The sequence below is a fragment of the Salarias fasciatus genome, chromosome 22 (genome assembly GCF_902148845.1).
Source record: "Salarias fasciatus chromosome 22, fSalaFa1.1, whole genome shotgun sequence".
Taxonomy (NCBI): domain Eukaryota; kingdom Metazoa; phylum Chordata; class Actinopteri; order Blenniiformes; family Blenniidae; genus Salarias; species Salarias fasciatus.
Genome location: NC_043765.1, coordinates 21,872,522 through 21,885,692, shown reverse-complemented (window position 1 = coordinate 21,885,692; position 13,171 = coordinate 21,872,522). Strand labels below are relative to the sequence as shown.

Here is a 13,171-nt window from a genome sequence, read left to right as displayed (position 1 = left end):
AGACCCTCATAAAGAAAATGAAATTCGGTCTTTAATTCAACAACCTGCTTCTGCTCTCACTATTCATCTCCTGGGATGGGAACTGTGGGCAAGAAAAATGCAGGTGCTGCTTAATATCTGTCTGGTGGAAAGGGTGATGAAGTCTGCTTCACCCCAAAAAGTGATTTGGGGCCGTGTTGGCTCGGCGAGCGGCGCTGGATGTGCTGGCTGCGCCACTCGGCTGGTGTTGGGCTGACTGCTGGCCCGGCGCCTCAACACGGCAGGGCAGGCCAAAGAATTTTTCTCACAGTAACGGCTGTCCTAGCCATTGCGCCATTTCTCCATCCCATCATCCATCCATCCACTCATAAAGCCAGAAGAGTAGGAAGGCCTCTCACAGTCTGGGTGTTCAGCCAACAAATCCCCACTCCACTCCTTTGGCCTCTTCTCCACACCCATACATCAGGCTGACGGCTGCAGAGAACCCGACATCCAGCCGGCTGAATAAAACAGAGATTAAGCACCCACCCGAATCCATTTAATTACTCATTCAACAGCTCTCAGCATGTTACCTCAACCACTGAGAGAACTTTGGTCGTCGCCCGTGTTTATTTTTGCTCTCAGGGACCACAGAGAGGTTGACAGAGGCGGCTCCACACAAAGGCATTTACGCTCTGGTCGTTCAAACAGATGTTATTATCTATCTATCCATATCTGCAGATGGTTCATGAAAATATTCTGCAAACGGATGTTGCTACTGGAAACTAAAATGACATAAACATATATGTGTGTGTGTGTGTGTGTGTATGTGTGTGTTGAAAAATGAGACTTTTTCTGAAAACAATGTTAAAAACATTCATTTACAGAAAATTGAGAAATACAAAATCACTATAAAATGTAGCTGAAATGATTTAGACTTGAACACCATGAAGGAATATGAGCTGTGTGTTTTGGTAAAAGTGAGCTCGAACTTTTGAAAGCTGTGTGTGACAAAGACAAAACTGAAAAAGCTCCTGCATGCAGCCCGGTCAATGGATAATCTTGCATATTTTTCACTCCATTCCTGCTATGATAGCCCTCAAAAAACCCGACCCACTGGGCCATTGAGCAAGAACTGTGAAATTTGGGGGTTTAGGAATCTCTGATAAGGGTTACTGGATCCAAACAGGACAGGATCTTGGCAGCAGACTCCTTCGGTTCACGGGGTCGGGGCTGCAACCGCAGCAGAAGCATTTTTATTTTTTAGGAATCTCTCAGGCCCGTTCAGCAGCCTCCAATCAGCAGCTATGATATGGCCTCCAGTCAAGAATGCATCAGTCCTGGCGGCAGCGTGTTTGCTTTTCAGATAGTGGTGAACCGGGGCGGCAAAAGCTGCTTGTGTGTGACACAACAATCAAATGTTCGGGAATCGGCTCCAACTTGTCTCCCTGCCAGCACTCACAAGGACCTGCACACACACAAATACACACAGCACCGTGAGTTTTTAGCTGTGTTACTTGAGGGGCGCACTCATTGACCTAGTGCATTTTTTTCTTTTTTCTTTTTTTTTTTTTTTGCACTTCAGGCTACACAACCTTACAAGTAATTGCACAACTAATACCAAGTCTAATCCAGTAGTAAGCATAAATTTAGCCAAAACAACATATCAACCCTTAAAATGTTATATTTGGCAGAATTCAGTCCCAACAGGAAATGCTGGAGAGTGAACAGCTTCCTTTCAATCTCCTGAGGTAAATTTATAGTTACTTCTAATAATCTGCAGGCATCCAGGAGGATTGACAACTACTTACCTAAATAACCTCAACCCCAACCAATCCCACACTCTAATCTGTGACCATTCACAATAATATTGATTAGTGGTGTTTTCATGTTTCACACAACTACCTGTAATGCGTGAAATTACATTTTTGGTATTAACAATGGTGGCGCTCTAAATTAAGCAACTAAATTAACATTAATCATGCTTTAAGTCCCCACAATAACAGAAAACACCAAAACCTCATGTTCACACACACACTATAGGCACTGACGACACAGAATATCCAGCTGACTGATCGAAAACTTCTCCATTTTGTTATTTTTCCAGAGAATACGTTGTCATATTTGGCGTGCGTTTATGCCGAACATCCAGTCTCCGTGGGAGAAGCGAAGAGGGCCGAGGGCCAGAGGAGGAGGCGTTTGGTGCTGGAGGGGGACCAGGCGTCTGGGAGAAAACCTGAGGGGGACCCAGGGTGCCGCAGACTGCAGAACAATCGCATGACCTTTTCTCGAATGCTGCCACCCGCCTGCCACTGAAACACAGTCTGGCTAATTAAAGTTTCAGTGGCATTGAATTTTCACTGGCACAGCACACCTCGGGCAACCTTGGGGGCTCTTAGGCAGGCGATACACACAGAGGCAAAGACGGGAGATGCAAGGAAAGAGGGAGAGAGGAGCCGAGGAGACAGCTGAACGGGAGGGCAGCCACTAGAGGACAGTACGGCAGATCCAAGGGAAAAAAAAAAAAAAAAAAAAAAAAAACATGCGGCAAAGTCAGACGCTTTCCATAACACGCAGGAGAAAGGCCATATATTAGAATGCAAATCTAAATTCACAAACATGCACACTCCCAGAGTGCTTTACATAAGCTGTGACATGGTTTGCTCTCAGAAATTCTTATGCTCAAAATATTCAAGATCATATGGAATTAGAAATGAAATTGAAACTGTCCAACTCCGTAGCGCTGGGTGAATGTGAGAGCTAAGCGGCAGATATCCAATGTCAAAAATGCTGAGTGCTTTTCCAAATCTTATCAGGCCGCCTCTCAGGCTAATGGAATCTTGATGGGTCAGTTTCAAGAATAAATGCATGACTTATGACATGGCTACCGGGAGCATTACCAAATCCGCTGGACAGCATGTTCCCGTCTCCAAAGGATCATTGAATAATTGGCCACATTTGACCAGGACATTTCTGGAAATGTGGCCAAGGAAAGGTTATGCAAGCAGACAGACTCGCTCATGGCCTGCATTTCACAATCTGCTGGCCTTGTCTCCATTAATGATCTTGACCCCCTTTTCACCATTTTAGAAGTGAAAAGGGCCTAATGAAGCTGAACAAAGCTGCTTGTGAGCGTGTGAGCGTGTGCGTGTGTGTGTGTGTGTGTGTGTGTGTGTGTGTGTGTGTGTGTGTGTGTGTGGGAAACGGAGACACCGAGAAAAAGAAAGCCTGTGTGACTGTGTTACAGCTTGATGAGGTCTTGGTCTGTGATTCCTGGGGGAGGTGGTCCAATCTAGGCTTTATTAGGCCTTATTGAGCTGTGTGTCGGCAGGTGCATGTGGTGTGTGTGCGCGCGTGTGTGTGTGTGTTCTCTATCAAGAACATTTGGCAGAGGTTTATGACTACCTGTGTGTGTGTGTGTGTGTGTGTGTGTGTGTGTGTGTGTGTGTGTGTGTGTGTGTGTTTGAGCAGTGAGCGGCCCTAAAACCCCCTGCAGCAGCTGCTTCGGGCGTGCAAGACGTCGTGCACGGACCTTTAATTCCAGCCTATAATTTTCTTCTTAGAGGTGAACTTTTTAATTTGTTCGCACCGTTTCACTACACAGCCGCGAGTCTAGGCAGCAGACCCATTTGAAGAAACAAAACATTGGTGTAACAGACACGTCCATATAAAAAAAGTTTGCAGCCTGCTGTTTACCTTGTAAATGTCACATTGTTTTTTGCCACAAAAACACAGAGAAGCAGAAACTTTTCTCCGAGGTCTTTTTAATATACATCTGTTTGGCATAGTTGCCTTTTTTTTTTATCCTAAAAGCAGTTGTCTGCTCTGCTGAAGCAATGAAAGAATAGAAAATAGCACTTTTGGACAGACACCAGTAGCCAAGTGGACCAGCTTGGATCAACAATAGATTTGGCTCTTAGCGTCATGGTTGGATGAGCTGCAGCTACTATAAACTCACCACATAAAATGCACTGTCTATGGTCTTTTCAGTCAGTCCTTCATCAAAATAAACCGGATAATATTGAACTGATTTGGATCCATGATCCAACTTTATTTCTTTGTGAAAGTTCTTTTAAAAATATGACAAGATTCTTTCCGGGAGGAAAAAATGGCCCCTGTTTTACACATGGGAATGACATTTATGTTGATAGATTCTTCAATTATTAGGACAACCTGAATACATGTATGCAGCCAAAGCCACCATACACAGGTGCTTAATGACATATCCAAAACCCAGGCTGTGTAGTGATATATGGAGCAACACTCAGCAGTAACACTGACACATGGACCAGAACACTCACACTCCGCTCTGTTTACTCTTCACACAATGTGTGACGAGGAATATTTACACAAACACTGGCAACCAAACCAATGCACAAACTGTCAAACTTCAAAGCATCTTTTGCAGAAACTGTGGCTGGTGTTACTCAGCGGGGGGCATGAAGGGTGACTTTCAGGACCTTTGTTTTCATCTGTGGTCAAAATGTGAGCATGGCTTGACCAATCAGATCGGAATTGATACTTAATGTACTCGGGATGTATTTACCACGGGCACTTTGAAACCCGGAAATATCTGATTACTCAAAAACATATTGCAATGGCAGGTGACATTTGGGTTTCAAGATAGGTATTAGAACTATAGTATTAGACTTACACCCCTTATAAACATGTATGATGACACTCACAGTGCAGACTTCAAGTACAGCAGACATGAGAGCTATCTAATGCTGTGTGTGATACCCTTTCCCACAATGGTCATATTACTAATTTATTTTATTAAAACACACGCCCTAGTACAGAAAAACAAAACAGAGCATTTAAAATGATAAAATACACCATTAGTATGATATTGAGGACTCTTGCAAAACATAAAACTCACCATATCCTTCAGATTGAAAGCATCCACCCTGAACAAGAGGGATTATGTTTTTTATTGCCTATGGATGCCAACAGCTGTTGCCAATTATGTCATATAATGCAAAAGACATTTGGAAGTATTATATCTAACCAAAAATGACTAGTTGGCAGGAGACAAAGCGTGCGGCTGGAGATCTGTGGGGCTCGTTCTCCCACACTCTGAAAGCCCCTCCCTGCCTTAGAGGGTGGACGGCTGACAGTCGGTGACGCTTGATCATTTGTCACTGAACCTGACAGCGATCCACACATCTGAATCTGCAGGAAAACCTCGAGGACGGGAGCAGGAAGAGGTGTAACCCATGTACTGCTGGAGTCGCGGGGTGTAGTTGAGCGGAGATGGAGACAGTACTCACGGTTGGCAGAGTTTGATGAGGTCCTGGTCGGTGGTCCCAGGCGGCAGACCTCGGATGTACAGGTTGGTCTTACTCAGCTGCTCCGCCCCTCCCTGGTTGCAACTGTTGGTGCTGGGGCTGGGAGGAGCCATGGGATGAGGGGGTGGAGCATAGGGCTGCTGGGAACATAAGAAAAGGAGAGGAACAATGTCACACGCGCAATTAAAGATGAGCTTCACTTCAAAACATGGGAGAATAAAAAAAGACGCCGGGACAGTGAGAGGTCACACGTGGAAATATTTTCAAGTCAGGCGGAGAAGATGAGCCTTTTCTGTCTTTTTGAAGAAAGAAACAGCAGATCCTACCAGGCCAATGTCACTGCAATTATGAGACAAGACATTTTAGGGCAACCAAGAAGTGGCGAGGACGTGAGAGCAGCGTCGCTAAGAGACGAAGAGTGAGGAGCATACATTAACGAGTAAAGTCTCAGTCTCAAGTGACAGGAATAAACTGCAGGTAAACGCTCTGTATAATGAAAGAAAGTCTAAAGGTTTTACTTGTTTAAAAAAAAGTGCCACCCACTGATGAAGCAAAACCTGGGAAAATACATTTAAAGAAAAAAATTAAACTTAGTAAGAACTAAAAACTATTTTTAAATGCTGGTAGCATCCTGTTTTCTACTGATAGCTAATTTCATTATCCTGTCAAAACAATCCACTCTTGGATATTTTATTAAAAATATCAACGTTAATGTGGGTTTACTCTCCAGCAGATTCTGGATATCTTGAATTATTTTCAAAATGTATAAGAAATACATTTCGCCGTTAACCCCCCACCCCCCTTGGTGCTTTTCCATCCTCTGCTCTCCTTATGTGCCTGTTGTGCTGTTATCATAGATTTATGGTATAGGAGTCAGGGCCCCCTGCTCACAGCCCATTTATATCTCTATTGCAGGGACACTGAACATAGTGGCAGCGAGCGAGAGAGAGAGAGAGAGAGAGAGAGAGAGAGAGAGAGAGAGAGAGAGAGAAAGAGACAGGGCTCTGTGGGTATGGGACGGAGAGATGCACAGAGAGAGAGGGAGACAGAAAAAAAAAAGAGAGTGACACAGGAGGGGAGGGAAAAAGAAGGTGAGAGAGAGAAAGGAGGGGAGAGTCAGTGAGCACTGCAATAAAGTAAGGGAGTGATAGATGAAACGGACGGGAGAAAAATGGCCAGGGAGAGAGCAGGACATGACTAAATACCACCAGCAGCTCCAGTTAACCACGTTAACCCTTATCCTCCCCTGAGAGAACCTCAAGACCTCATACCATGCTGTAAAGTCACACACACACACACACACACACACACCATTAGCCCCCCAATCTGCCCCACACGTTAGCGGCGACTGCCGGAGCATGGCTGATTTGATGCGCTATTTTAAGCGTGTGTGCCATGCCAGCGTGTCGCCTCCCACTCCTCAGACAAAGAGCCGGGGTCCCTGGAGCGTGAAGAGGGAGCCACGTCCATCAATGGGCGGCCAATTACCACGCTGAGCTAAGTGGAACTGATGGGCAGCCGCTCACTGAGCCGGATTTGCCACACTGTACACATGTCTGCAGCCACACACTCGCACCGAACACGTGACGACACGGAAACACCAGAAAGCCAAAAGTAAAGCCAGGAGTCAGCCCGAGTAAGACTGAGGCACCGGGGGCAGCTCCGAGGCAACGGGGGCAAATCCAGCCGAGGAGGAAGATCCTTTGAGACAAGTCGAGTCCACAGGAGGAGAGTCGAAGTCGGGCGCACGAAAGCAAACACAACATGAGTTTCTGTTCTTTCAATGCAAATACTTTGACTCAGATTGATCCAAATGATTAAATTTATTTAGTTTGAACTTAACTGACCTCAGACAACATTCAGGGTTTGCAACAAGCTCGTTCAGCGGTTAGCGCTCACACCAACTGCAGGTCAGAACATTTCGCTGCAGAGGATTCTCTGGGCGCCATTATTTTCTCTCACACTCAGAAATATGCATAAACAAAGAAGCGGTCCAGAAGCCTTTCACCAGACGCTCGCCGGGATTTTTCTCCACCGCTGTGCAATCTTAATTCAAGCTTGTTTACATTAACCAGGTCAAGTCAAAAAAACTATTCTGTAGCAGGCCTGATCATCAAAACTTGTGCACATGGTCCCCTTCCTCTAGGGGACTCTCTCACACACACACACACACACACACACCGCTTTGGTAGCCTTGGTTGCACAGGCAAAAATGAGAAGAAAAAAAAAAAAAAAAAAAAGCTGAACTTGTCTCCAGTCATTCACGTTTCCATGCTGTGGGGGTTAGTATAGAAGAATCTTAATCTCTTGAGTGCTCCGTGGGAGTTATTTTCTCCTACTCAAAGTCAATAGAAAATGCACAGCAGCAGTTCAAACCTCGACTTTGAGGCTTTCACCTCGTGCCCCCCTCCCCGCGCCCTTTTGTCTTATTCCTCCCTGGTCCAGCGTAGCTTAAATTACACACACAGTGCTTAACATACTGTGTGACACGAACAAATTCGCCGGCACAAACGGGAGACACTTCACAGAGTTGCTGTCAGTGCTGAATGTTAATTGAAAGCCCCTCTCTCTCTCTCTTTTACAGGCTTTTTTCCTTTCTTTGTTTCACCCCTTTAGCGCTACACTTAGCCCCGCTCCTCCTCCTCGCCGTCCTCCTCCCTGGACTCGAAGCTTGGCTTGCATCCTGGTCTTTGGAATTCATGTGTCCCGCCCTATCGATTTGCTTTCATTTTTTAAGGTCAGAAGCTGAAATCTTACACAATGAGGCATGGAGGGTCAAAACCAGCCCATTACTTACAGTGTTGGGCGCAAAGGGAGAGAGAGAGAGAGAGAGAGAGAGAGAGAGAGAGAGAGAGAGAGAGAGAGAGAGAGAGAGAGAGAGAGAGAAAGAGAGAGAGAGAGAAAGAGAGAGAGGTTATCCAAGGGGAAAGGAAAAGGCCGGATCTGTCCCCTGGGATGAAGAATGGTCTGGGTGCTAAGAGTCTCATAGGAATGGTGGTCTGGTGAGTGGACGGTGGGAGGAAGAGGAGGAGGAGGAGGAGGAGGAGGAGGAGTGGGGGGCCGTTCAGACACTTGCAGATTTAATGGCTGGAAATGACCGGCAAAATGGATCCGAGGAAATGAAGAGAACAAGACCGAAATTGTAAACTCAGTAAAAGGACAAATGAGGGAAATAAAAAAGAAAGAAAGACAGAAATACAGTAAATTCACCAACTTTTGTCTTGTGTGCTGTAAAGTGTAGATCAGAGGAATCCAGGATTTCGATCACATTCATTAAGAACGTTGGCGACTTTGCTCCGTGACTTGCTGTCACACTTTCCGAAGAATATCCGTGTGGTCAAGTGGTTTCTATGGCAACTGACGGGTTAACCGTTGACCGGCCTGTGTGAGCTGCTAGTCGCAGCAGATTAGTGTTTATCACTGATGCCAGGTTACTTGCTCCAGGTCACAGAATGAGTTGATGGTTGAGTAAATTTGAGTAAACACGCCGTGCACAAAAACAGCACAAAGTTATGGATAAATTGTTAAAAAAAAAAAAAAAGAGGATCAGATTCAATCAGCAAATCTTCCTCTTCACTTTTGTGATTTCATTTAATTGAAAGCAAGCCCAAAAATGTTGATCCACATTTTAACATATATTTAAAACCTTTGAACACAAACTGGGCACTCCAAGTATAGATGCACTGGAGCTTTTACATATTTCATAAATAAATAGCGGGATGTTGCTTAAGTACATAAGCGCAGATGCATTTCCTGGAAAAATCTTTTCCAGTTTCCCTTTGGTCACAACATTACAAATCATATTCCTCCTCTCCAAACACTTTCTGTTTATCCTCAGCCAGTTAAATCCAGTTTATCAAACATACAGGGTGACAAAAACTGACCTGATGTCAGGACTGAAAACATACTATTTCAGCAAAGGGGGGCAGGGGAACTGAAGGTTTCGAGGAAGCGGTGGGAGAGAAAAAAGAAAAAAAAAAAGATGGAAAGACTTAAAGAGAGACATAGAAAAGTGTGGTTATGACACTTGAGAAAACCTCCAGGTGGTAAATGAGAAAAACCTCCATCCTCCCTCCTCCCTACCCAGCTGTGACACGCTGCTACAGAGGCTTACTGGGGATTTCAATTTGCCGCACTGTATTTTAGACAGGCAAAATGGTTTACACAGGCCCAATTTACAGAGCCAGCCGAGCAGGGGGGTTCGCAGCCTCTGTGACATGCCAGGGAATGTTTATGAGTGTATTAAGCGAGGATGATAAATCTAGCGTGCGATACATAGGCTGAGGGTGTTGCGCTCTATATACGCACACCCACCGAGGATGACACTCGGTGTTTTCTTTACAGTCGTTATACCGGGCGCTGTGAGAAGAAAATATCCAGTAATTAGCCTCAATCCAGTGTGTGTATTTCAAAATGGGGACCTGTCTGCTCTAAATACATGTTATTTTCTCTGGACTTCTGTCAACATCACTAAAACCGATCCAGCGTTTGAACATCTGACATTATCCGTGTTATTTTAGTGAGATTAAAAGGTAGACTCAGCGTTCTCAAATTACTCATACAGACACTGAAATCATTACTCCGCTAATGGGCAATTATTAAACAAAAAGCTGCTTTAGATTGAGCACTTTACCTGTGTGTGATGGTAATCATCTGACTTTCCTCACGGCCGCTCACGATCCACGTGTTTTCATGTCTGACTCAACCCTCAGTGGGATTCGAACCCTGACCTGTGACCTCTAGACCCCAGCTGCTCCAGGTGCTTCAATTTTAGGACATTTTCATTAAGTTGTACAGTTAAAACAGTTTGTAATTTGTGGGAAATTGTGACACTGTGATTTTATATTTCAGTACCGATCTATTCAAAGCTGAGCCTTCAACCTTTGTCCTCCAGAAATCTTAAAGTAACCCGTGGCGATGCAGACCTGTGCCTGCAGGAGTGTTCCTTCCTTCTTTATTAGAGCTGGGCAGTATTTACAGAGAGTTTTTTTACAAGTGCAGCAACTGCACATTAAAATGTGATGAGCTCTTGCTCATCTTTTCAAATTGCTGTTGTTTACTGTTCTTCTGGTTACTGATTGATCCCCACAAAAGCACATAATCAAATTCGCAAGTGGTAGAAATAGTGCTCCAAATCAATTAAACAGCACATCAATCTGGCAAACAAGGAGAGGACAAACTCGATGAAATGTACGGTGAGGACTGTACAACAAACATTGCTTTTAAAGAATACTATAATTAGACTATGATTCCAATATAAAATTAAAAATTCATCAAGTGTGTTTGGGATTGCTTCCACCAAACGCTAAATGTCCTGTGTTTCCCCTCTGATGGTATGTTTTGGTAAAGCTGCCTCTCTCTGGTATAAAACGTGGCTGTATGCTTTGTGAGAACACGCAGTGACAGAAACAGAGAGGAAGGCTGGTGTAGCAGTAATTGGAATGAAAGCAGGGCTGTGGCATCCCTTCCTTCCTCTCTGCCTCCCTGCACTCTGTAGGGCAGGGCTGTGACTGGGGGGGGGGGGGTGCTTGTGGGGGGGCGGGGTGCACCAGCGTGGTAATTGGCCCTGATTTATAGGAGGCCAGGGCAGCCAGCGAGAGCTAGCTCAACACTGGCACGGGGCCAGACAAGGCCACGCTGTCAATATCAGTAAACCAGCCTAACCCAGCAAAATCCCCCCCCCCCCCCGACCGTACCCCCCCACGGCCCTGACACCACCATTCAAGATCAGCTGTCACCATGCAGGAGCGTGCAGGAGTGCATATGCTCCGATGTGAATGTGTATTTCCTGTCACGCGTGTCTGTATTTGTGTGTTACCCCTCAGTTATTCACTCGAGTCACACACACACACACACACACTCACACACACACACGTGCATGCACACATAAAAGGCTGCCACAAAAAATGACAAGCAGTCTTCTTAAATTGAAGAAAAAGCCCCTCAGCTCATTCTCCATTAATTCATGCTGGCAAAGTCTCTGCAAAGACTCTTAAAGACAAGCATAGTCCCAGAGGCATCCCTTCCAAACTGCCAGAACTAACAGCGAGCTCGGCGGTCGGCTGAATTCGCGGCAGCCTCTGAGCTGCGAGAGGAACACAAATCCCCCCATCCATCCTGGATAGCTGCTTCCAAACCTTTAGCCCTTAAACATGTGTTCTGAGAGCCGCAGCTGCATCTCAATGCTCGGAGAAGAGGGAGGGACAACGGGAGACAGACGGGAAGAGAGCGATTGCCTCTCGTTTCCACGCTCCGCTCTCTCTCTCCTCCTCTCTCTCTCTCTCTCTCCCCTCCTCTCTTTGTCTCTGCCTTTCGGTAAACCCATAGCCAGAGGAGTGAATAGCAAATCATCCCCAATTCACCTGGGACCGCAAGGCTTCTGATTCTATTGCCAAACGTATCCTAACGGGGAAGACTCGGAGCGCTCTGTGTGCAGGGGGCATGGGGGGGGGGGGGGGGGGGGACAGGACAGGAGACACCAGAGCGGGAAGCAAAAAATGAGGCACGGCCCACAGTTACAGGTACGAGTCAGAGCAGAGACAACAAACATGAAAATAAAAAAACAAAAGAAAGAACAATATTCATTTTCTTCCTGGGTTGCTGGTTGGAAAATACTCCTGCGGAAGATGATGGAGGGAATGAATTCTAAATATTCTGAAAGGTACATATAGAACTTTTATATATAACAGGCAATGGGTAATCTTTTTTTCTATTTAACTCTTTTTTTTTTCCCCTTCAACTATTATCTACTTTCTACTTTCTTATTCTTCAACAGGGGATTTCTGACTCATTTGTTTCAGGTGTTACCTCACAGAAATAACGAATATCGTTAGACACCGAAAGTACCACAAAAGACCAGATAAAATATAAACCGAGTAGACATATTTAATATTGCAGCCGGCTTCATGATTAGGATTATCAGCTTGACTGTAAACATAACGGCGCTGATAGCACAAAGATAGCATTAAAATTAAACTGCCTCATAATAGGAGACATTTGTTTTGTTTTCATTTATTTTCACTTGTTCGCATGAATTTAATTGGTTCTCAAACGCAGAAAAGTACTTCAGAATCAATAATTGGTCACGAATCACCAGAGTTGAGAAGATTAAATATAAAAATGTGTGCAGAGTAACAATGCAGGTAATAGGAATGGTGGGAAAAAAAAAGCTTTATCTTTTTTTTAAATTAACAGAGAATGATGATCAAAAAGAGATGGAGTGTAAAATGCATCATATTATGATCGACTCTAAATTCTAAGATAATACCGGCAGTAAGATGCCACTAGTTCACAAACTGACAAGCTGATACTCTTATTTACTCCTGGTAATCCGTGACCGAAGGCTTCCTGCTTGATCTAATAATGTTGAGTATCGTGACCAGAAGACCGGACAGGCCGAAGCGCAGGTGGCGAAGCAGAAGAGACGAAGTGAGAGAGACGAGGCTGACGTGGTTTCGGCCACGCACGCAGGAGAGGCGATCGTCAAGAGGAGGAAAGGAAACTGAGGGCGGAGCAGCCGGACGGCAGGAGAGGGAAGAGATTCACGGCTGCGGTGATGGAGGACATGCAGGAGACAGTGGACGCTGCGATAAAACCATGTGTGTCGACCCTCAACCTGGAAAATACTGAAAAAAACATTCGATATTGAAAATAAAACTGAATCATAGCATTAAGCTCCTGGAGGTTGTTTAATAGTATATATTCTGACATTTCTTCAATATATGGAAGTACATTGTTTGATTGGATGAGAACAGGCTTTCAGTCTAATGACAGCTGAATCCTGCCTGAAAAGACTACATATTTAAAAAGACATATATATTTAAGCTTTCAAGAATTATTAAAACGTGTACATGGATTCAACTGAAAGATGGCAACAGCACCATGAGCAGAATCTGCCTGAAGGCACAAAACACAACAATCGTGTC

The 13,171-nt window shown here is 44.8% G+C and overlaps 1 protein-coding gene across 7 annotated transcripts in view; it reads right to left on the bottom strand.

Annotated features, from left to right (window-relative positions):
* The window catches only part of rbms3 (RNA binding motif, single stranded interacting protein), a 298,844-nt gene that overhangs the window by 158,766 nt on the left and 126,907 nt on the right, over positions 1–13,171 (bottom strand). For 5 of the 7 annotated variants that reach the window (XM_030120522.1, XM_030120524.1, XM_030120525.1 and 2 more), the window contains one exon: positions 5,229–5,386. In XM_030120522.1, the coding sequence (XP_029976382.1) occupies positions 5,229–5,386 (158 nt within the window). The remainder of the gene's footprint in view (positions 1–5,228; positions 5,387–13,171) is intronic. The other 2 variants (XM_030120523.1, XM_030120527.1) reach the window with 1 other exon arrangement.